The sequence below is a fragment of the Bombus bifarius genome, unplaced genomic scaffold (assembly GCF_011952205.1).
Source record: "Bombus bifarius isolate JDL3187 unplaced genomic scaffold, Bbif_JDL3187 scf7180000009200, whole genome shotgun sequence".
Taxonomy (NCBI): domain Eukaryota; kingdom Metazoa; phylum Arthropoda; class Insecta; order Hymenoptera; family Apidae; genus Bombus; species Bombus bifarius.
In genome coordinates, this window is record NW_022884965.1 from 5,095,906 (window position 1) to 5,120,179 (window position 24,274).

Here is a 24,274-nt window from a genome sequence, read left to right on the forward strand (position 1 = left end):
GGAGTGTGTGTGTGTGGGGCGGGGAGAGCTTTCAATGCCATTGAAATCGCTCAAAACGAAAAAACCAATACAAGATTATTCAAACGTAACGCAATACTTTGTTTTGTGGTGGTTGCAACGATTTGGAAGTAAAATTTTACTTTAAAATCACAAATTCTTATTTCGTGTAAAATTATTCCTTAATCTTCCTCGAAAATTATTTCCAATTCCGATTTATAACGATATAATTTACAACATCGACTATCGTCGACTATAACTTGCCTGGAATGTCAAGTTGCGAGGAATTTACATCGCGCAAAGTCGAGCGTCCGTATCTGTTCCAAAATTTCGTTCGTTGGATGCCAGATAGCCAACATGCATGGAACAGTAATGGAAGCCACTTGAAAGTCACTAATTTCCCTTTTAAGACCGACGAATATTTGCCAGTTGGTTCGAACGTATCTACGACATGTTGTAATTCGACGAGACGATTCCATGCGACGTGGACAAACTATCTTTTTGAGCCCAGAAAACGCTGTCGCCCGGGGCTAATTCGTGCTCGTTGCTCCACCAAATACAAACTAGTTGCAGAGAACTGCACAGGGTTGTTTGTATTTTAAGGGAGCCCATGGCTCTGCTTTCCATTTCCAGCAACCTGAAAGAATTGCCACTGTTGAAACTGCAGTATACTGTATCTGCTCCCCTTGAACTACCGTTGATTAAACTTTTAAAAAGCTTCTCATAGTATTTGAGAAATAGAAAAGAGGTTGTATTCGTTTGAAAGTTTTCTTTTAATTAGAGGGAAATTAATGAAATACGCAGCTAGGTTTTTATTTTTGTCGAGAAGCATTTTAACAATTGCGGAACGGTGTTTGCTCGGTGAACTTAGCTTTGCGTTGCTTTCCTTTTTTGTAATATTTATTTTGCAGTTTCTCTTGTATTTTCAGTTAAAACGGGCGGTGGATAGAATCGAGGAATCCTGTTAACGGTTCTATTAAAATATTTCCTGAAAATATTTTGCCCCATTGTATACTTTTTTGCTCTTCTAATAAATTGATTACGATTTGTATATGTTTCATCCGGTACAAATTCCATTCTATTTAAGAGCACAGTTTCACGAAGAACAATTCTATCGAACGCTTTGTGTGCCGTTTCCTAGTTTTCTTTCCTAAATTTCGTGATTTATTTTAATCTTTACTTTGCCTCTATGTTTCTTTCTCAGGCATAGTAAATTAGCAGCAGTCCTAATTTTTCTTGCTACCCTTATAATCGGTATAAGTGGTAGACTGCATTTCTAGAAAAAAGTATTTTTAGAGATCAGGCGAGACAATTGCCCCGTATCCTTTTTAAAATTATAGTATAACGATGTTTGATAAAGGAAATAGGCTAAAACGACGAGCGAGGTGGGAAGAAACAGGTAAAAGGTTGCTGAAGAAAGGATGAAAATGGAACAATGAGCTAAAAGGCTTCAGTTTGAATTATGCAAAATGCCATAGTCGCTTTCTGCCAGTTAGGACGCACTCGTGTCGGTCGATCGTATTGTGGACATTCTACCGTCGTCCTACTGGTGATATCAATTTGATATCGTTTCTACAGGACTAGATAGAGAACACTATTTCATATCGTAGGGATTAGATAGAAACCATTATTTCATATCACAAGTATCTTAAGTACACGATACTAGCTTGCGGTGTATAATTCTCAAAGAATTTCTCAATCGAATTTTATTCTAATTTGTAGAAGTACGAACATATTTTTTTAATTTGATAATTCCTGCAAAATATGATACAATTTCTGTTTCATATTTGTAGTACATTTGTAGATTTGTATAGAATGGCATGAGATTAAGTAGAATGTGATCTTACATTTTAAGTATGCAATACTTGGCTTCTAGCGTGTAATACTAGAAGGATTTTTTAATTGAATTTTATTTGAAATATTTTCTTTGAATAAACTTTGGACAATATGTTTACCTTAACAGATCAACATGATTTTTAAATATTTAAAACGTCAAACTTTTTTCAAAGACACTCCTGCACCGTTTTTGACGACATTTATCTTTCTCTTTCATCAATTTTGATTCATTTTTACGTAATGCAAAACGGTGGACGTGTAATTAAAGTAAGAGTTAAATGAGAATTCGTTCGAACGTTTAACGAGCTCCGTGTCTATGTGATTAACCAATTCAACTGCACTTGTACGTCAGCTAAACGATAAGCTTTTTTCTCCGAGATGGCAAATCTGTACTCGTCTATCACAATTTCTCCAATTTTTCGTGAAATTCTTTATTTCCCTAAATGAGTGAGAGCGACAGTTACGTCGAAATTACGATGAAATTTTGTTAAAAACTTTGTCGTATATCGTTGTGTATTTGCGAAACACGGAAAATGCCACGATAAAAGAACCTTTCCTTCTTATAATTGCGGAGTACAGAAATTCATAGAACTAAGTTTGAAAGATTGTTGGCAGAAAAATGAAAACATTCGGTTGAAATTAAAAAACGTTGGTAGCAGAGTTTTGCTATTAAATATTTAAGAATACGACTGTTTCAAATTAGAAAGAAAATAAATTACAGTTCAGAATTTTTGTCTTAATTAGACTTTCCAATTAGACTTTGTCAAACAATGTAAATGTTATTTTTCCATATGGAATTACAATGCATTCCTATAAATTCATTTAATTTAACTTTCTTACCATTCGCATTTACCAAAGGTTACACGTGTCTCTGATAAAAAGAACGAACATTGTAAAGTTTATAAAGGTAGGAGCGTTACAGACAAAAATGTTACTTTAACGAGTTGATATTTCGTATTCTGCGTGTAGTATTGAAGGTAGTATTGCTTTCACAATGAACGAGTGCGTCCTTTGTTAAAATAACACGTAACGGGAACAATGTTCACGTTAAATAATCTAATTATATGGATGCTCCATTCTTTTGAATAAAATTGTGGGATGATTACTTTGTAAAGGGAGATGCCGGGAAAAATTGGAGGATTAAGTATTTCGGAATAAAATTCCAGTATTTTTCATGCAACAGAAAATAATATGTCAAATCTTGTGTGGAGAGTTTCCGTGAAAGGATAAAAAATATTCCCACAGGCTTTCACGGTATTTTCATCGAACATTTTGTCGAATATTTTCATTATTATTTGTTTATAATACTAGTATCGATACTGATCTTACAATGGTATTTTGGAAAAATTAAAAAATTCCCAGGGAAACGAAAACTTCCAAACTTTTTAATTTTTCATGCGCATAGATTATTTTTTAATTTCTCAACTTTTAAAGACTTAAAAGACTCTAAAAGATATCCGAAAAGTTATCCTATTTTACGGATATCCTATTTTACGGATCTCTGGAACATTCTAATTTATTGCCACAGATTCATGTTCGAAATAAAAAGAATTTTTCTTAAAATTACACGTTCGATGGAACGTGCCAGCATCTTTGGAATAAACAAATGGTTTATCGCTAGCGAAACGTTGCAGGGGAATTGACGAATCAAGTCGATCGATATCGGTCGTTGTCGATTGTATGAGAAGCTCGGATTGGCCGTGTTTCATCCTCGATACTCGCATCATTTCCCCCGCGAAACGTGAAAAATAGCCAATGCTGCTCGATGCCTGTGGAACGATTTATTTTACCACGCCACGTGAAATGGACGAACTGCTAATTCTGACGCAGTAAGCGTGAAACTGTGTAATTTAATACTATTCACGCTTGACTGCTAATTAATTTGACACTTGATATCATTATTAGATATATTACGAGGTATCTTCTTTTCGTATCGATGATATTTACTTTTTTTGTAACTCGATACCATGATTACCACTGATACTTGACTAATAATTATTTATCTAACTTGATACTATCATTGGATTAAATTGCAACAAACTTTTTTCAGTTCACGAAGCTGCTATTACTTTTTACACGGCACGATGTCACCTTTTATTCCTTAGTATGTTCGCTTGCGTGTAATTTAATACCATTGACACTTGATACTTGATACTTGATATCGTTACTTTGCTAAATTCTTTCCTCTAAAATCGAAGAATTGGAATTTTGCGACTTCCTAAAAATGCCAGAATATTTCAGTTGCAACAGACAATCGTCGAATTTATCACGAACGTGTACATATCTGCAAACGCATTTAGGAGGATTCTGAATGCTTCGTTCCGAATTTATTAAAGCAATTATGCATAAATCAAGGTTAGTTGCAGGTAAACGAATTTCCAGGAAAATAAATTGAATTCCACGCGTACAAATCAATTTATGACAATTGCGAACAAATCGTTTATTAGTTCGTTCTTAAACGAAGTAACAACGAATATCGAAGATTAAAGCAATTAGGTGAAGCCCTTGGAGCAAACAAAATAGAATTAAAAAAATTAGCTTCTGTTCGTTATAATACGAAGGGAGTAAAAGAGCACGAGTTACGGGTCGCATAGAAATCGCTCATAAATAAATTAAACAGGTAGTTTAACTCGACTCTCGAGGGATTCTCCGAGGAGCAGACAACGTTCCCTGAAAAAATAGATTTTCTCGCGGGAGTTTTCGCTGGAAAATCCTCTCGCACAAAAAGGTTGCGTTCGTGATTGGAAATTGTTGGTCCTTCTCTTTCTCTCTTTCTCCTCGCATCGCTCGAGAAATCCACAATCTCTTCTTTACACAAGAAGCTCGCTAAACGATACTATCGAACTCTCGATGAGAAACCTTTCGAATTTTATTTCGCCAATCTTCCTTCCAACGTTTCGTTTTGTCTATTTATTTGTTCTTAAATTGAGAAATTCTTTCTCGTTCCTGTGAACGTATGTTTCGAAATCTTTTTCGTTTAGTTTATAGGGCAGATACGTATTTTCCTAAACACTTGGAGTTACGAGTTCGTCGATTAGATGGACGTGAAATTACAAAATTGAGAAACGAAAGATTTGGAATAAGAAATTTTGTATAACAGTACACGAGTTGCTAGGATTAATTTGTAATAATTGTAAATTATCGAGTTAGCAAGTAGCAAGATTTAATTATGAACTGTAATTTCATTTCTTTCTGCCTGGATAATTATTATCTCAGACGCGATCGTTATTTATGGAGTTTCGAGAATCTTGCTCGACTTTATCACCTTTCTTAATCATCTCACCTATTAGTACTAATTATGAGAAATTTTTCATAAGAGAGAGAAAGTTTACCGAAAGATAATATTATAATATCTCGATCCACTGCAATATAAGCAGTTTAATGAATCTCCATTAATAATTATACTTATTATACAATAATTTTCATCGTCGATCAATGTGTATTCTAGGTATTAATGATACCATACCATTAAAAAGTAGTGAAAATATAAAATATCCAAACTTGTCAAATAATATTAGAAGAACCGAACACCCGAGACATAGCAGGAAAATTTGCTATAAGTATGAAAAATTCCAACGTTCTCTAATTCTATCTTTTTTCGTTTTATCAATTTCGCAAAAGACAGATGAAAACACGAAAAATGTTGGTACTTTGAAAGACTAAAAAAATATAGGAAGAAGAAACACGCTAATTAATTTAATAATTTACTGAGATAACGCGATCATTAAACACCCTATTTATAAGCAAGATAATTATTGAAGTGTCGGGAGACTAGAAGTTTGGCAAAACCAAAGTTGCTGCAGCTTCGATGGCAATTTAAACTTTAATATCATGGAAGCTTCCAATTAACTACGGGTCCTGCATGCTCCAGTCGACTCGGCAGTTCGATTGGCTGTTCCAAGCAGCGCGAATTCGCGAAATAATTTAATATTTGTTCGATTATCGAATCTCCACGTTGCCACACATTCCAATCAAGCTAGACGACGGATCGATCCTATTAAAAGACGAATGATTTTAGAGGTTTTTCTTTTATCACAGACTGTTCTTGTCACATCCATGATTTTGCATCTGGGAGATTAGAATTTAGTTGAGAAAGTTCTTAACGAGTCATTCTCCTTTGCAACTGCGGAAGCTTTCTTCGTTTCATGCAAAAAGATCGCGAAAACTGCTTTCCTTGTGACGCAAGAAGCATGTTTCTCTTGGTTGTCAAGGAAATCGATATCTCTCGACAGTTCTGTTAAAATTCATTTGTGCAAAACATTGTGAGAATTTTCCTCGAGTTATGCGAATTTTGATATCCTTCTAAAATTGTAGAATATGTATAAAGACGATTAAAATCCGAAATCATCGTAAATTATTTCCAAACTTATATTCGAAAAGGTTGGAAATTTCCTTTTCAATTCGTAGTTTTAAGATTTCCTTAAAATCCAGATTTTTCGAAATTTTTATACCAAACCGAATCGAAACGAAAATTTATTTCCAAAATTCCGATAATCCTGCTATTAATTATCGTACGAAATTTGACAAAAATCTTGTATTAAAAAAAAGTTTCCTAAATATTTTATATTAAATACAGCAATTGCGAATATTACAGACACGTGGAAATAGCGCGAATCACGTATTTTACACCGATCTCTGAGCAGGAGAGGATTTCTGAGAATTTTATCGAAAATGTCGCCGTAATTCACCTGCAACCGTAACAAACGAGCGTGTGCCGAATTTCCTCTAGCGTTTCACTCGCGAAAAGCGATTATTTACGATCGATAAATTCTTTTTTCCGGTGGAAAACTGCATTTCGAGCGGCGATACACGATTGATGGAAGCCTTTAATAAAATTCGTCACCATGAAAATTCACGGTACCTCGTCTGAAATGCAAATAACGACGGTACATATTCATGCACGACTTGTTTATTTTTCAAGAACGTGCGCCATGTAATAGGGAATTCCGATTCTAAATGTTTCGTTTAACGAGAACTGTCGATCGTGGCGAACAATCGAGGATCGTTGGAACGCAAACAATTGCTTTCATCTTCGAATATATAACATTTTTATGTAATCGTACGAATTTGAAGATTGTAGTATTTGGTGTGGGGAATGACTGAAAGATTGTATCAGTTGGTTAACCGAAGATTAAGGAAGGTTAAGAAATTAAGAAATATAAAAATATTTAGTAACGAAATTACTACTTTCCTGGATCAATAATTTAGCAACGAATAGTTGGGCAAATGGGGAAAGATTCCGAGAGATTTTTTTATGGAAAATTATAAATCATATATTATGTGTTATACGAAAATGCCTAATTAGAAATTACGATAAAAATTTCAAATTATTAACTGTTATTATCAGAAAAAGAAAAAAGACAAGAAGAGAGGTGACAAACGCACTTATTCAGACCCATCCGGATCGATATTAAAGTTAGAATGTCTCGCCATAACGTGAGCAACGACTCGGGCAAACTTCGAATATGGCCTTTATCATCTCCGGGGTCCAGTAAGGTTAATGCAACGCTTCAGGTGTCGAGTAGCAGCGCGAAGGTCCAGAAAGGCAATGGGAAATCACGAATCAACCAATGAAACTCGAAACTATCGTCGCGTTTCCTCTCTACGCTTTCTCTTGAATATTCTTTAATTTTAGAAATTCTAGAATTTGACTTGGTACTCACAGATCGATAGAACTTGGATACTACGCTACTGTTTCTTTTCTAAGAACTATTTATATAATTTTGGGAACTAAAGTAGGTCATGTTAGGTGAAGGTTGGAGATCAAGCAAGTTTGCCAGATGACGAGATGTGATATAGATGTTTAGATTCGCATCGCGATCAGAATTTCTGACCCTTTTTTTTAAAGAAATATTTTTTAGGAAATATTCGTTGAAAGATGTATAGAAACTTTGCTGAAAATCTCCACAGAAATTCTTCCACCTTTGCCAACAGAATATTTCTTCAAAAAGGCATCAACACCTCTTTGTTCATATTGGGTTAAAGAGTATTCATATTAAAATATGCATTGCCACTTTGCTAAAAATCATAGCAGAAATTCTTTCCTTTGTTTTTCAAGGAAATATTCGTTCAAAAAGTCATTGACTCCTCTATGTTTCGGATGTCAATCAAAGTCCCTTTTGTCATGGAAATATTCCCTGAAAAATTCATCGACGACGACGATATCAAAAAGGAGTCTTTGATTTCTTGTCGACTTCGCCTAGCTGTTCCTGCCATAAGTTCTCTCGAAAATCTACCACCTAACCCATGAACACCATTCTCCAAAATTTCACATTGACCAAAATTCCTTATTTTCCATATTTATTGTCCATATTTTCGATTGCTTACAATCGGAGAAAGAAAACGACTCTGCAATAACGACGATCCAAGTACTTATGACTATCGATTCTTTGATTTAGGTTAGGTCTGTGTAAGTATCATAATAAATACAATAGTCCTTAAATACTTTATGCAGTCACTCTCTAGACGCAGCCAGAGAATCCAATTCCCTAAAAGCTCCGAATGATTTACTTTCCACGATTATTTCAACAAGTCTGACAGCGAAACCTGAAATCTGGTGGCACACGCCGCACAATGTGCACAGTAGCGTGAATTACTAAACGGCAATGATCAAGTGGCGCGTGCAGAGCGGATCGCATCTGCTTGGATCGATGCATACAGCTGGTTTGCAATAACGTGTATTATCAGAGCGATTCACAGTCGACGAAGTCTAGCTTTGACCTACAACTCTGGCAATCTGGCTAGAATCCCACCTGGCCTATGAAATCCCCTAAATTATCCGAAAACTAATCGCTGAGAGGAGAATCTATCGCGTGGGAATTCGCCTTTAACGTAAAGGCCAGAGAAACTGGAACACTTTCGATGAGCACGCTGGAGGTGCTAGCTGACTGAACGCCTGACCCACGCAGCGTGATCTAATTCTCTGATAGCGTCGATGATAGTATCGTAGGCCTCTGAGTCGGTCTTCTGTGACGTTGGGTTAGTTGATCTTTTTTCTCGCGATTTTGATTCTCTTTTTGCTTTCCATTCTTCTCTCTGGTCGAAGCGGACCAGTACCTTTACGAGGTCTTCGCGAGTGTCACAATTAGGAGTTGGACTTTTATGTGTCGGGTCTGTTCTTTCAGGCTTTACAATTTTTACACTAATTGGCTTCCGTAGTTTAATTTTCATCCTTTTTCTTTTTTTTTATCTTTTGTTGAAGCTCACCAGTTTCTTTACAAGTATCAATTAGGGATTGGGTTTTCATGTGTAAAATCTATTCTTCCCAGCTACCACAGTTTCGGACTAATTGGCTTCTGTATTTTGATTTTGATTCCCTTTTCTGCCTTCTGTTGCAGCGCATCGGTTTCTTTGCGAGTGTTTCGATTGCAGGTTATATTTTCATGCGCAGGACTTGTACTCTCGAGCTTCACAATTTTGCGATTAATCGTATCTTCTTTCTTCTGATTATTTTTTCTTAGTGCTCCTATGCTTCTCTTTCTTCGATTATATTTTTCTTTCATCGATATCAACTCGCTCGTAATATTAAACAACGTGGAGTGGGTGGCTTAGCGTAAAACTTTTTTTATTACTCGGATTAAGAGAAGCGTAACTAAATGTCGACGCGATAAATCGCGTGAAACAACGTGGGTGGATGGTTCCTCGCTCCTTAAAGCATTAAATTGGCAAAGGTCGAGTTGTAGAGCTCTTAAACAATCGAACGAAAGAATTCTGAGTGAATTCTGGCACGTTTTCCTGGTATCGGGAAATTTTTCACGATTGTTCAAAAATTATCCATTAATACTATCTTTATTTATAATCTCCACTTATAATCGATTTCTACCACGCTTCCTCCTTTCGACTGTCTTTTTAATTATGCAAATCTATCTGTTAGATCGTCAAACGATAATACGATTTTTTTATTTATAATATCTCACGAGGTAACGAAATAATAAAAATTATTCTCCGAGATAGTGAGAATGATTATTCGAATATTTCACAAATTAGTATTCTGTCGCATTTCAACCGAGATACTCCGTTTATATAGAGCGATGATTGGACTGGATCCACGGAAAGGAAGAAACGTGCAGATTTCTATTTGAAAAGAGCTGTGCAATACAGCCATAATGTTTGTGAAAGGACTATAATCCTCGAAAGATAATCCCTTTTCAACCATTCGTCTATTTCCTTTAACATTTCCTAATTTCAATCTAATTCAAATATTTCTATTTTCAAGGATTTATCATTCTGTCGTCGCTTTATTCCTGCAACACGATAGTAACGTGATCGTTGACCCGGAAGGTCCTCCATTAATTATGTTTTGTCGGAAACATCCTGAGAGGCAACTGCGGCAATGTCTCGGGGAATATTCGCCTGAATGATATTCGAGAGTCGATATGAGTCACAGCGTATATTACGTGTATGAAAATATAATAGCAATCGAACAACCTCACGTTAATCGTCATGTTTTTTCGTGTCACGTTTCGCAAAACAATTTGCTTTGTTTTAAAGCGATTCCCAGAGAATGGAGGAATTATCAATCCTCTCAATAATATTGAAATACACGCGAATATATAAAATCGTCGAGCACACTTGCGTCGATTATAAATATAATTGGCAATAAACGAAGTCCGAATGTAATTGAGATTCTTCGTCTGCATGAACTTTTCATCCCCTCGTTGCAACCTCGAATGAGCGTAGAGGATAATTAATTGGAGCGTAATGCGGAGATTGCTTACCGAGCAATGTTGGCAAAGGGAAAAAGATATCGGGAAAACGGTGGAACCAGGAGAAATTAGATCGTTTGTTGAGTTTACAACAAAGTACTATTCTATAGATTCTGTTTCAGGAATCAAAAGCTTCTGATTTAATCCTTGACATTGAGGTTAGGATTGGGTATCGAGTGAAGTATCGTAGTTGAGTATTCTGGTAAAAACTGAGGCTTTCCTTTCAAAGCCTCGGGATGTTGCAGCTCGATTAACGCGAATTACGAGCGCGATAAAAATTGCAATATCTAACAAGGAAAATATATTTTGATTTATCGAATTGTTCGTTAAAAGAACGTTTGCACCGAAAGACTGATAGAAGCCATAGAGCATTTTTCAAAGAGCATTGCAAAAATGATACGAAAAGGGAAACGCAGTAACCTGATAATTCCCTATAAAAGATTCCCCTAACATACTAAATCACTGAATCACTTGAGGTTCGCGAACTCGCGCCAATGTTCATGCTACCGTAGTATCTATTAATAAGCATCATTCGATCCTCGAAACGACTCATCCTAAAGCTGTTGAAAATAAATTTAGGAACGTGCTCCAGGCGATCATCTCCCACAGTGGATGGGTCCAAGAATATATGAAACGGTGTCCCATAATATCGAACGCATTCCCCTGGCAATCGTCGCCTAAATTAAACGCCATTTGCGTGCCAAAGCGAGAAGCGTCCGAGCAGACATCTATTGTTCATATTGTTCGTGTTGGAGACCATCTGTGCAGACGTATCCCATTTTCAAAGGCAGTTGCGTGAATTAATCACGCGTCGCTAATTCGATCTGAACAATTTCTCTCTTAATTTCAGTGGCGAGTTGTTTCGTCCTCTGGCTCTGATTTCATTTCGCCTACAGATGGAATTCGATATCAACTCGAGTTATAACGGCGAGTAGAAGAAACTCTGAAAATTGATACGCTACGAACTTTATTCATTTTTAACTATCAACTTTCTTTTATCCGTCATTTTATCTGTCATTTTGTTGGATATTATTACTGGAATTTTTTTAATGTTTATTTGCGTGCCGCGTTTGAAATTATCGACGTACCTAGTATTCGTAATGGGAATTGAGTTTTATAGTCGACGACTATATTGTAGTTTGAGATTCGTAGTCGATGACTGTATTATATTTCGAAATGCATAGTCGATGACTGTACGGTTCATACGACGAGAAACTTAAAAATTCTTAATAGGTTTTGCGTCCGTGAATGCTTCGCATTAATTTTAAAGTGGTTAATTGAGACCTTGACAGGGTTGTTCCATTTTCAGCACGACGATTACCATTCTTGAGAAGAGCGGGGTAGGTTTTACGAGTGGGGCGGTTTTGACCTGTTTCGAAAATGAGGTAGCCTCTTTAACACACGCGTTCGCGAATTACGTGCTTGGACCAGTCTACGTGTTTCTTAGTTTTTGAACTAAAGTTGCCGTTAAATTGACACCAAACGATAAAATCATTTGTATATCATCTCATCTCGTGCTTGTCAAATATATTACCAGAGAATCAATTAACTTCCGATAAACAATGTTCCACATACTTACAATTGTCCCACTGCTAATTGAAGTGTCGGGTGATTTCGAAAACTCGCTTCAATCAATTTCCATAACGATCGTTCGAGCCTTCAATGCCAGTCTCGTTCCAAATGAAACGTTGTGTTTGCAAACCAGCATGAAATTAACTTAATAATGTAACAATATTGAAACATGGAATTCGAAAACAACGACCCATTTCAACTTGAAAAACCGTAGCACGTAGCCCGTCTATAGATCTCGGTAATTGGCAATATCTGTAAGCAACAGTTTTTGTAAAATCCAGTTTCAAAAATTAAAACTATTTAATTCTCTACTGTTCTTTGAAACTCGAGATCGATAGTATAGTTCGCGAGTCTATCCAGAGGAAAAAAGCTTAAAACTGGATTTTCCGGGGATCGATTAACCTAATGCCACTTCAGGCAATTCGACTGATCGTTTAAAGTGAGATATTAGATTGTTGCCGTCGTAAAATTGTGGCAATCGCGTTAACGCGCTCGCCAGAATCGATGCTAACGACGATTGGATCAACCGGTGATGCGAGACGGATCGATCTTCCGTTTCCAGGCTCTCATCCATGCGACTTTTCATAGCTGCACGAAAGTGGAACGAAGGAGGAAGGAGAAAGGATGATGTTTCGTGGAAAATTGATCGCTAGTACAAAATAGTCAAAGGTAGAGAAACCTGATAGTGTTTCCTGCTATGTGTATGGTCCACTGATGCTTCAGTTTCAGAGGATTTTTGATCTGCGATAATTAAATTTTCGTAGATTTGATGATATTTGAGAATTAATCACTTCTTTCCATATTATCCTGATCTTATTCAAATTTAGGCTATTGGGTCGAAAATAAGCAATATTTTATTATTCGTCCATTCAGCTAAAAAATTAAAAAACTTTAATGACAGTCTTAGAAAAATCGAAATATACCTGCATTAAAAATTTAGCAAATTTGTCACGCGAAAATAAATTACTATCGATGTGTATAGCCATAATGCGTATCATCGTAAAATCTGTTGTACAATAATAGAACATAATCAACTTCATCAAGGTCTGCCTGATAACTTGAACTCGAAATATCGCTAGTAGTTAATGAACGATCTGAAATTAGATGAGAGAAACATGCTCATCCATAACGATTCGTACCTGGATATAGGCTCACGCGAAAGCATGCTAATCCTTGAGAGCCAAACGTTTCTGGGTTAATCTATCGGGTTATCTAGTCGATAGGAGAACTATGATAAACCTGTTTGGTTATAGTCGATCCAGATTCAAACAGTTCGCTAAATCTCTCGTCGCAACTATTCCAAATGCGGAATTACAGAAACCGTCAGTTTTCGTTCAAAATTAAATTCAATTAAATTAAGTTGCAACGATAAAATGGTAGAAACTATAATCTTCTATCTTAAATTAAATTCGATTGAATTTCAAACATAGAATGGCTGATACGTTCCAGTTGAAAATTGAATTTAATTAAATTTCTAATGCAAAATGATAGAAACCAAAAAATTCCAAGGTGACTAAAGGTACTCCAAAAGAAAAGACCCGAAAGCCCAATGACATTAAAAGACACAGGTCTTAACTCTTTCAGCTTCCCAGTTAAACATCGAACGAGACATCGTAAGAGACAGAAATAGGCTCGAGCCGTATCGTGGCTACTGTGATTCTCATTGTGATGATTCGGGAAACCCAACAGGGATCAAGATACGGTCACCCGTGACCCGAACCACGAGATTGTCAGCGCTGTTTCAGCCCAAACCCACTCAATCTGCCTATGCCATTTAAAATCCTCTCCAATCCTCTCCTATAAACCATTTCTACCTCCGCGTCAACCTGTGGGTTACCCAGAAACTCTAGAAAATGGATGATGACGACACAGATGAGAAACGAGAATCTCTAACCTTGGTCAACAAACTGTCTCACAAAGAATCAGAAAGCAAGCTCCTATTGTCTTCGAAATCTATATCCAAAAACAGGTTCGAAGCAAGACAACAAAGGGACTCCACGGAAGATTCTGACACCATGGACGGTGCCTCCGATAATAAAGTGGAGAACATCTCAAAGGACGAGGACACCTCAGAGCCTCTAGTGACCGATGAAAAGGGTACCAGGATCTCGGACAGACATTGCCATTCCCTGGACGTTCCAGAGGAAGCAGAGTCTCTTCTGATGACTCGACAGCAGGCTATTACGAGGACCAGCCTAAGAGTGGGCGAGGGTGGGAGCAAAATATCCAGGTTTCCTGAGAACAGATCTGCCTGTCTAGGTCTGTTCCATCGAAGCCCTCAGTCTTCGTCGAGTCAGGAGGATTACGAACCCGAAGTGAAGAGTCTGTCCAAGATTCAGAAACAACAACAGCATCTTCTAACCACCGGCAGTGAGACTCAGATGACAGTTCGATCTATGGAGAGTCTTAGAACCTCGAGGAACTTTCTGAGCGCGGATGAGCGATACATAGAGGATTCTAAGAGCCTGGAGTCTCTGTCGCTGTCTTCAGAGTCTCACGTGACAAGTTCCAAGAGTCATTACAGGAGCTTCCTGACATCTTCTAGCAGCGATGTTAGGAGGATCATGACCGTTGAGTCAAAGAGTAGCGACGATCTTCATAGAGAGGAGAGTCTAAATGCCGAAGTTAGACGTGGTCTGTTTGCCAATACTGGGCTGGAGAGAAAAATCCCGCAGCATCTTAGTTTACCACCGCCTTCCAATGTGTTTTCTCTGACCAGTCCAGGTGGCAGTGACAGGAAGATTACCATTTTGAGTCCATACTCGCCGATTCAATCTATGGAATTCCAGTTTTCCGCGCAAACGCTGAAGAGTAGACGCAAGAAGGCGATCGTTTTGCCGAGGTTGGTGTTACCCAGAAGCGAATCCGACGTGTTCCTAGAGTGAGTAGTAAGATAATACGTAGATTGAGCGTTAACGAGTTGTTGTCGAGATGTGGGGTAATCAGAATGTGAAATTTGGGTTTATTGTTACATTTGATGTTATGGGTAAATGGTGTTTCGTTGCGTTTTTTGTATTTTAAGATTCGTGAAGGCTAACGCTTCTTATAATGCTTAATTATGTTGGCTGTTGTCTATTGGTTTCAGGAGGAAATTGAAAATTCTTAGTTTGATAGGAATCTTAAAAAATGTTGCCATATGAGATTATAAAAATTTGCGGAACTTTGGTATTTGAGATATTTGAATAACGAATATTTGAAGTGGAATTGCGAAAATTTAAAGGTAGATTTTGAGATATAAATCTTATTAATTACCTAACCTAGTCAAACAAGATTCAGACGTCAATAGTAGTTTCCTAGATATTATGAAGCGTTGAGCCATCCTAAGTAAGCTTCGCATGTTCAACCCATCCAGGCGAAGGAAGCAAGTCAGACTTTACCTACCTAGTGAAGAGATAAACAAATGAGTCTTGGGCTTCTAGCCACGTAAGCTTTCCAAGCTCTAATCTAACGTTACCACTAATTAACATTGAGTAAGAGTTCATTATGGAGGAAAGTTTACACATGACCCTTTTAGTGTTACTCTCTCGCTTCTCTGGTCAAGGACTGCATCCTTTGCATAGAGAAACAACTCGATGTTTCGAATCAATTCGAACCTAGAACGCTGTGCAATGATTAAATTTGAGCTTCAGTTGGATTCAGCGTTTTCTTCATTCATTTCTGATTTCATTCGTGTCTTTAACAATTTTAGGATAGTATGATTTCAAATATATTGCAATTTAGATCAGTCTATGAAAATATACAGGTTTTAAACCACACATATCATTTTCGTATTTTCTGAATAAACATTATAATGGAATATTATCATCATATGTATTTTTCTATTTTTACAGAAAAGTAATCCCTCATAAAGATAATATAGTGTACTGACTATGAGTCAGTAATTACATGTAATTATAATGTGACTATCAAACATAATAACTGCGAGACTATAATCAAATGACTATAAAATGTAGTATAGAGTATAGCAACAGAAACAAGGAGTCTAAAAAACATCATTTTAATGGATTTGCCACGATTCTAATTTTAGAATAGAATTAAAAATAATGGAAGCTTAGGTAGAAACATTCACGATGACATTGTGAGATCGTGGTGATTAGGTGGAATATTTGTTCGTGACACGACATCGTGGCCGACCATTTCCACTGATCGCACGTTTTCGAGTCGAGCAATTTCGAAGATTGGGTATGTTAACAGATTGATTTGATTCGACGTAGCTACACGAATCCCCGTTTTGCTGGCCCAGTTTCCGCTTTCAATAAGAGCATTCGCCTATTTTTAGAGAGATTCGATTATTTATATATGATAATAATAGGAGTCGACTGTAATATTCCTTTATAATCTTTACTTCCTTGCATCTGATATGAATTCGAATTTAATTTAAAATTTAATTTTATCGAAATTACCCATAGAAATACATCTTTATTGCTGTCTGTATGGAAATTTTAATATTTATCCGAATAAAAAGTTAATTTGACCGAATGAAACTTCGAAATGCGTAAAATACAGGATTTAATGAGAAACAAAATGAATCTTCATTTGTAAAGGTCATGTTGTTTGTTCGAAAAACAATTCCTTCCGTTATTGTTAAACGACTCGGTTGGCGAACGAGAGGAAAAAGCACAGAATAATATTAATTATTCATTTTGACTTGGACGAATTGGAGTACGCAATAATTGCCCGCTGATTATAATATAAAGCATTTCCATTAATTATTTACAGCCGGTGGAAATATTGATTATGCGGTTATTTGTTTCATTAATCACGAGAACACGCAGATTCATCAACGAAACGACATACATAGTTAAAAGAAACGTGCGATTAGTAGAATCACGTTAATTACACGGAATCTGTTATAAACGCCAAATAATATGCAGCAAATTAATAGAAATTAACGAAATTTCGTAAAATTGTGTCAATTTGAATAATGAGAATGGATTTTGATATTTCCATTGGTATATGGTCGGTAATTTGTATAAATTTCATTTCATTACATACAGCTTTCATCCACCCAGAATTTCGATAATACGAAGGAGATTGTCTGAAACTAACCAAATTTCATCTCAACTTGAACAGTAAAATAAATACAAGAGAAATTTAAAATCTCCTCTGAAACTTATTCGACGTATTATATTTTCAAAAATTTCATTTTAGTATCAATCGACTTTAATCTCATTACGTAGTACGTAGGAAATAAATGAAAATTAATAGAACTTCGTGTCAATTTTAATTACAAAATAAATCTAAATCTCAATCCGATTCCTCAGACTCATTAAAATCTCACATTCTTTTCCGTCTCATATTACAGACACGCAAAAGTCAACGAAAACTTTTTTGACACTATCGAACGTGTGAAAATCTTCCCTTCAAAATGCTTTTTGAATCATGTCGATACGACGCTCCGTTCTTCAGATATCGTCGTTTAAAGACAAGTCTAATTTTTCATACTAACTGTGTGCGTCTCGCTCCAACACACTTGGACCTTTCGTTCGCACTCACGCACCGACCCGTTCCGTTATAGTCAGGCGTGCGCTGGTCAGTGCCAGTCGTTGAGTCAGCGGGTTTATTGCTAGTAGCAACTTACGCGTTTCCGGGAAAATCTGCGTTGCGCCGACATAGTCACGCCATACTAAACGTCGTAGGAATTTAAAGGCCAGTATCTCGGAAACGAATTGAGATATCGACATGAAACAAAGCACGTTCCCAAGGGTAAGCTTCAGGCTACTCGCTGAATGTAATTGTCCAAGTCATACTTGCCCCCTTCTAGATTTTTTTTCAAGTCAAAATTGATTAACGTGCTACCTGAACGTATATTAGGAGCGCTTCAATTAGGGAATAATTAAAGTTCATTAATGTTCATCAAAAATATATAAAGTATTCAAAGTAGGGTATTTATTGTAACGTTTGATAAACGAAACAAATTTTTATGTAAATTTCTTTAGCTATATTCATTTCATATTCAAGCTATGTTCATAGAAATATCCTAATATATAATAAATAAAATAAAAATAATATTAGTGTAATAAAATAAAAATCCTATTGATTAGACTTTGTATGAATATAGAGTGTATTGAGAACGTTAGGATAAATTTGAAGATTTTTAATGACCGAAATAGGCAATTGTGATTTCTTAAACATTCGAAAGTGAAAAATTTCAGAAATCCGATAATTTCGAAGTTAGAGAATAGGAATTTGAAACTTGATGACCTTTCATGGTCCACGTTTCGAATTCTCATGTGTTACTGGTACATCTATCGGCGAATGTTCGACCTGAATTTAACAGAGAATAATATATCATTCTGCAGTAGGATTGGGGATGGACAGCTATGAGAAAGGTGCGATGGGGATTCCGTTAGAGGTATCCGTGTATCGAATTCGCGACCAATCGATTGCCGTGGCGTTCTGTTTGTTTCTGGAACGAGCTTTCGTCGCACAGATACCCATGGAATTAATTTCCAACGGTAATCGCGTTATAGCGGGTCAACAGGCGATCGTTAATTATCCTGCCCCAATGCAACTTCAATTTCGAGTGAAGCCAGCCATAGTTCCAACATCAATTATTTACGTTATTCCTAGCTTTCGAATTTTACTTTGAAATTTTAGTAAATTTTCGAGTCTTTTTCAAGTACCTCGAGCTATTCGAAGCTCGCAAACTTTAATTTTTGACTTTTTACCATTCGGGGCTTTGAAGTTCCAAACCTGAATATTCTTCGATTTTCCAAAGTATTCGGGACTTTTTAAAATTATCATTCGAGGACTCGAAATTCACGCAACAGGAATTTGATATGAATTTTCTAAATTGTAGTGTTACTATGGCAAAACCGATCGAATGCCTGACCAATATCGATTCATATTACTGTCATTGGAATCTTCTGCATGTTTCTGCAGCAGGATCATAGAATCGCAAAGGAAGTAACGTTCGATAACATTATAGATTTTTATAGAAATATGTCTGAACATATTGAGTTGTTCTATCATTAAATTCATCCCTAAATGTCATTAAATTCTGCATTATAATTCTGTCGAAGGGGGTTGCTTTACCTACCTCTTGAACGACCCACTTATGCTTATGACTAAATTGCATATTTATGCATTTACGACAACTGTAAATATGGAAAAATGTAGAAGAATGTCGACAAATGCAAAAGCAAATGAGGCATCAAAAGCAAATTGTCTACTGAATCTACTTGTCGCATTTACAAACAAAACATACTTTGAAATATTAAAATGTTTCTGCTTGTGAAAAGCACACTTTTATTTATTGAAATTCTGCATCAGTGCCTGTGAACACGTGATCTTGTATAAATACTAATTTCATTTGGAATCTAATTAATACATGAGAAAAGCTACACTTTCCAGTTTCTATATTTGCACGCGACTCTTTTGAAAACACTTTGCTTCGCTTGGTAAACAACTGATTCACAGTTGCTTATATTGAGTTGACAATTAATTGATTGCGGATTTTGTCATTGGGTGGTATCGACAAAATCACTTGGTTGCCAACCCAATATTTTTGAGAAACAATTCGATATTGTTTCGAGCGTGCAAAGTTGATTACACTTACGTTTGAGATAGGTTCACGGAAATGAAAAGAGGAGGATGTGGTGTTCAGCTTGCAGACGTCTGTAAGGCGCGATCGATTCGAAGTGTGCACGAACGATAATTGTTTTCGATGTGTCACGTGTCATCTCGTGTCACGCTGACAGCTTTTCGACATTGCGATTCTAATTTGAAGAAAACGATCATCGATTTCCTGTCATACTTCGAGGATAAAACATAGAAGAGAAGTTCTGTGTGTATGTAAAGAGGGAATGGAAATTTTTTTAAGAAAATTTCTTTCAACTGAGAAAAACGAGAAAATTCGTATCCCCGGAAAATCAGAAATTTGATAATTTGTATGTACGCCTGAAAATTTAGGAATTACAAATTTCAGAACCTTAAAAATGCGGAAGTTTCGATAATTAAAATGAAATTTTACGCTTTGAAAATTTCAAAGCTCGAAAATTTGAGCACATTGCAAAACGTATTTTACAAATGGATATTCATCCGGCTACTTGAATCACTATGTTTGGTTAATCGGCTCGGATGGTAATTGTTTGTGACGTCGGGCACAGTGTTGATCGCACATTTCTGCTTCAATGTGTCGGACATATATACGTCGTGTTTCAACAGTTTCTGCTTGATTTGAGGTTTCCAGAGTGTACAGTAGCAGAAACAGTGATCACGAATGCGTGTCAGTCAACATTTCATTCTCCACATGACATTTCTCTATCACAATTTTTCACTTATTCAATTTTATACACTTTTGAAACTTCGGAAATTTTATTAGAAATCTGAACTCTACATATCTGTTAATTTTTTGAAAGTGGCATTATAAGCATTTATGTAGTCAGCTGAAGCATGCGCGTGGTGCCTTTAGTGAAATTCAACCATCAGTCCCCTCAATCTTTTACGCCCAAATACACAGTTTCTATTCGGGCGAGCAAATCCTCCTCTTGTTTCCGTTTCAGTTGCACGACGATGGTAATTCGTCGCGCAAACATATTTCGAACCAACACGTGTACATCATAGTACAAGATATAACCGGTTGTTCCGCCGGTAACTCAATTAGATCGCGTTGTTTGTCAAGTATGGATGGTTATGTCAGGAAGCAATTCTAGAAATATAAATAGAATATTCTTCTTCTTTTTGGTTCCGCGAGCTTTGATTTGGAAATTAGCAGAATCTTTCAAAGGTGAAAGTATAGAAATTAGAGATTTATTATTAAATAACATCTACATCTTTGATTTATTCTATGTATATTTTATTTCCGTTCCTTGGAATTTTGAGTCTGAAATTGGCAGCATTTTTAGGAATTGTTTTATTCTTCTAAAAAATTTCATTTAAGCGTATGTACTTATAAAAGCCTAAAAACTTATAAATTTCTTTAAAAATTGATTAAAACATTTATGAGACCAGTTCATAACACGTCTAGTAACTTTCTCGTGGCGCCAGCGTCGAAGAATATTCGCACTAACAAATCCAAGTACTCTTTAGATAATATGCTATCTTGTGTAGATAACACAGAATACAAGAATCTGATTTACCGACGTAAAATTTCACTAGATCAGAGTTTCTCGCTGGAGAATGTAGTGGCAGCACCGAAAATCCAACAGGAAATCGATAAGTAGATCTGGATAAATCTCCCTTGCTCTTTTAGTGGTAAAGTAGTTCCATTTAGGTTTACTACTAGTTACAAAGTTTCCTCGTTTCAGTGGAAGTATATATCTTCGTTACTGTGTAGTCGTAAACTGAAGATATACAAGATAGAGTAAATATTACGATGGTTGTGTCTCAGAGTCATAGCTTAATAAAAGTAGTTGATATTGCTCCTTACAATTATTTATTCTTTTAGAAAATTTTGTAATTTTTAATTGTTTCAATATTTTATCACGAAAATTTAAATGAAGATAACATCGTTACTTTTGTATGAATGCAAGATTTTCTGAAATTACGTATGATTTAGTTAGAATTAAAATTCCCTACATTCCTAAGAAAATATTTGTTCAAACGTTCCATTCTTTCTATTCCATATTCTAACAAATTTCACGAAATCAAAGCTCCTCCTTGATTCGTCGTATTGGGAAAATAAAATTCCCTAGAACTTCTTTAATCTTTGGAATTCAAACGATTTTTTCCAAATTGTCGATAAATCTTCTCTGGAATCGGTCGTATGAAAACAAAATTTCCTAAAATCTGCCTACACGATAGAAAGACGAACAATTTTCTTGATAATTCGAATCACTCGACAAGTTGTAAGATACCAATAAATTATTATTAATCGACGTATAAGATTTCGTAATACACGAAATTCGATCTCCGCTATCGGTTTTCATAACTAGGAGGGAAAATGGTATCGATTTTCTTGGACCAATTCCGGAGTTCATCTTCACCAGATCCCATTACACGATTGCTCGAGCTTGTCGTATTACATAGTGCAGCTCGAAATGGCTCTCCCACTCCAGGTGAAGTTTCAGGGACATCACGGCCGCTTTCACGACTGTCCAAGATGTTTTTCTCGAGGTTAAAAGCTCGGTTCGAGTATCTGCCCTCGCCTCGAAGACGGCGAGAGCTGAAAAATATAGATTCGATCAGGTCCCCAGGGCGAGATTTAACGTAATGGAAGTAACTCGAGTTAAATTGTCGACTCGATAGCTTTCTACTCGTCCTATGGTTTCCCACGATACACGCTTGATTTACGTTCGTGTGCATTCCGTGACGTTCCTAGGGAATTTCGTTCTTAGAAACGTAAACGCATTTAAGTCAAACTTGATCAGATTGTTGGATATCTTCCTTGAATTTTTCTACGGTGTATAGTATGGAAGTCGTTGTATCAAAATTCAGTAAATTCATTCAACTATTGAAATTTATGTCGCGATTAGGTATATAAGGCTTCCTTTTTAATTATAAATTATACTACGATAGATTTAACTGTAAATAAATTTGCCTAAGGAATTTAACCCATGGAAAAATCTGTCGAATTTCGGGCATATTAAATTCGCAGAATTACGAGAAGAAATATTTTAATAAAACATAGAAGATTCATATTCATGACATCTTTAGGAATGAGAAATGGATATGGATTTGTGGAATCCGTCTGTAAAATTAATCATAAAGTTAATTATAACGACAATAATTTATCGAATAAATTCATAACTCTGTGATGGTGGAAAAGAGGACGACGAGTGGCCAGAACCTGTAACGTAATAATTCACGAAACGTCTATTGGAAATCGTTGGCAGGAGCTATAATTTACCTAAAATATCTTGAGAAGTCACTTGGTCTCTAAGTTCCTAAGCGATGCACTTACATCAACTCATATTCCATATTTTACGTCATAAAATACCAATTGCTCGTTACGTGTCGCTTTCTCTGCATAACTCGAGAAATTAGCGCAATGGAGGCGGAATGTTAGAAGAAAAAATGGTCTTAATGGCGGTTGGATACATCAGATGGCGTCAGAGTATTGTTAACCTTTAGCTTTTCCCGCGTAACACGGCCAGCATGATTTCTTCCGTGATACTAATAGTTGGCGTGCGTAGAGTCAATATTGCAACTGAAATCGTTGACGTAGGTAACCTACCACCTTCGCCTCGTTTTCTGTCCACGGTGTTTATAACCATGACACCGTGTTCGTTACGCGGGTCATGGTTTCCCACCTATCACGTGCAGCAGATCTAGTGATTTTTCTGTTCTTCCCAACGTAACGTCGTTTCTCGCGTGTCTGAATTAAAACACGTTTAATGATAGAGAACACGAGGAAGATTTATCGTCTTGTGGGTTTTAGGAACCGTGCAGAGAAGATTAGATAGTTTTCCCGGTAATCGATAGATGGAGCGCGTTTACGGAAGGAGTTTAGTTTAGAGGTTATTACCGAGTTGAACGTTAATTGGGATAATTTTGTTAGGAATTTGAACGTTGAATAGTTGGACTTTGTTGTTTGAATAAATTAGTTAATTTAACGTTTAGTGGTTGGTTATACGAATATATGGTTATCTGTTCTGGTTATGTTCTCCGTTTGCTATTTGATCGTTTAATATTCGATTTGGTAGCCACGGAATTCTTTAAATATTCGATTACTCGAGGGTTCGAGTATTTGGATATCGATTACTTGGACGTTTGGCTATTTAAGCGATCGAATATTTGAGAATTGTCTTATTTCAATTCTTTAGGCTTTTTAGGTATTTAATTTTTGGAAAATTTATCGTACGATATGGAGAACAGGTGGAACAGAATTTTCATTGCAAAGTTCTTCTATTATTTCGTTAGTCGAAGGACCACAGCATCCGCTCGGACGGTCACGGTACTGCCGCCGCATTCTCCCATCTTTCCATTGATTTTGAACACCGTGGGTGTGTCACTGAACACGTGGTTCCTCAGAGTACGCTAGAAAATGTTCAATCTATTTTGTTCAATGGAACCTAACTTTTGGTAATTTGTACGTCAGCTCGCAATTTACGACCGATTATTATTTTCATTAAAATTATTCTTTACCTAGCTGATTGTTCAAGTATTTGCGTATTATCGAGTAAAATCAATATTCTAGAAAATTACGCGAAACAAATTTTAAAGAAGCTTATTCGGTAAAGTGAAGCTAATTTTTTATCCTATTATACTATATAATGATG

At 36.3% G+C, this 24,274-nt stretch overlaps 1 protein-coding gene across 8 annotated transcripts in view; it reads left to right on the forward strand.

Annotated features, from left to right (window-relative positions):
• The window catches only part of LOC117214204 (cAMP-specific 3',5'-cyclic phosphodiesterase-like), a 349,894-nt gene that overhangs the window by 184,647 nt on the left and 140,973 nt on the right, over window positions 1-24,274 (forward strand). For 2 of the 8 annotated variants that reach the window (XM_033460091.1, XM_033460092.1), the window contains exon 1: window positions 13,695-14,991. The exons of 4 other annotated variants lie outside the window; for them this stretch is intronic. In XM_033460091.1, coding sequence (XP_033315982.1) covers window positions 13,964-14,991 — 1,028 coding nt within the window. In that variant the 5' untranslated portion in view covers window positions 13,695-13,963. Of the gene's footprint in view, window positions 1-13,694; window positions 14,992-24,274 lie in introns of those variants that run through there. 2 more of the 8 variants (XM_033460093.1, XM_033460094.1) reach the window with 1 other exon arrangement.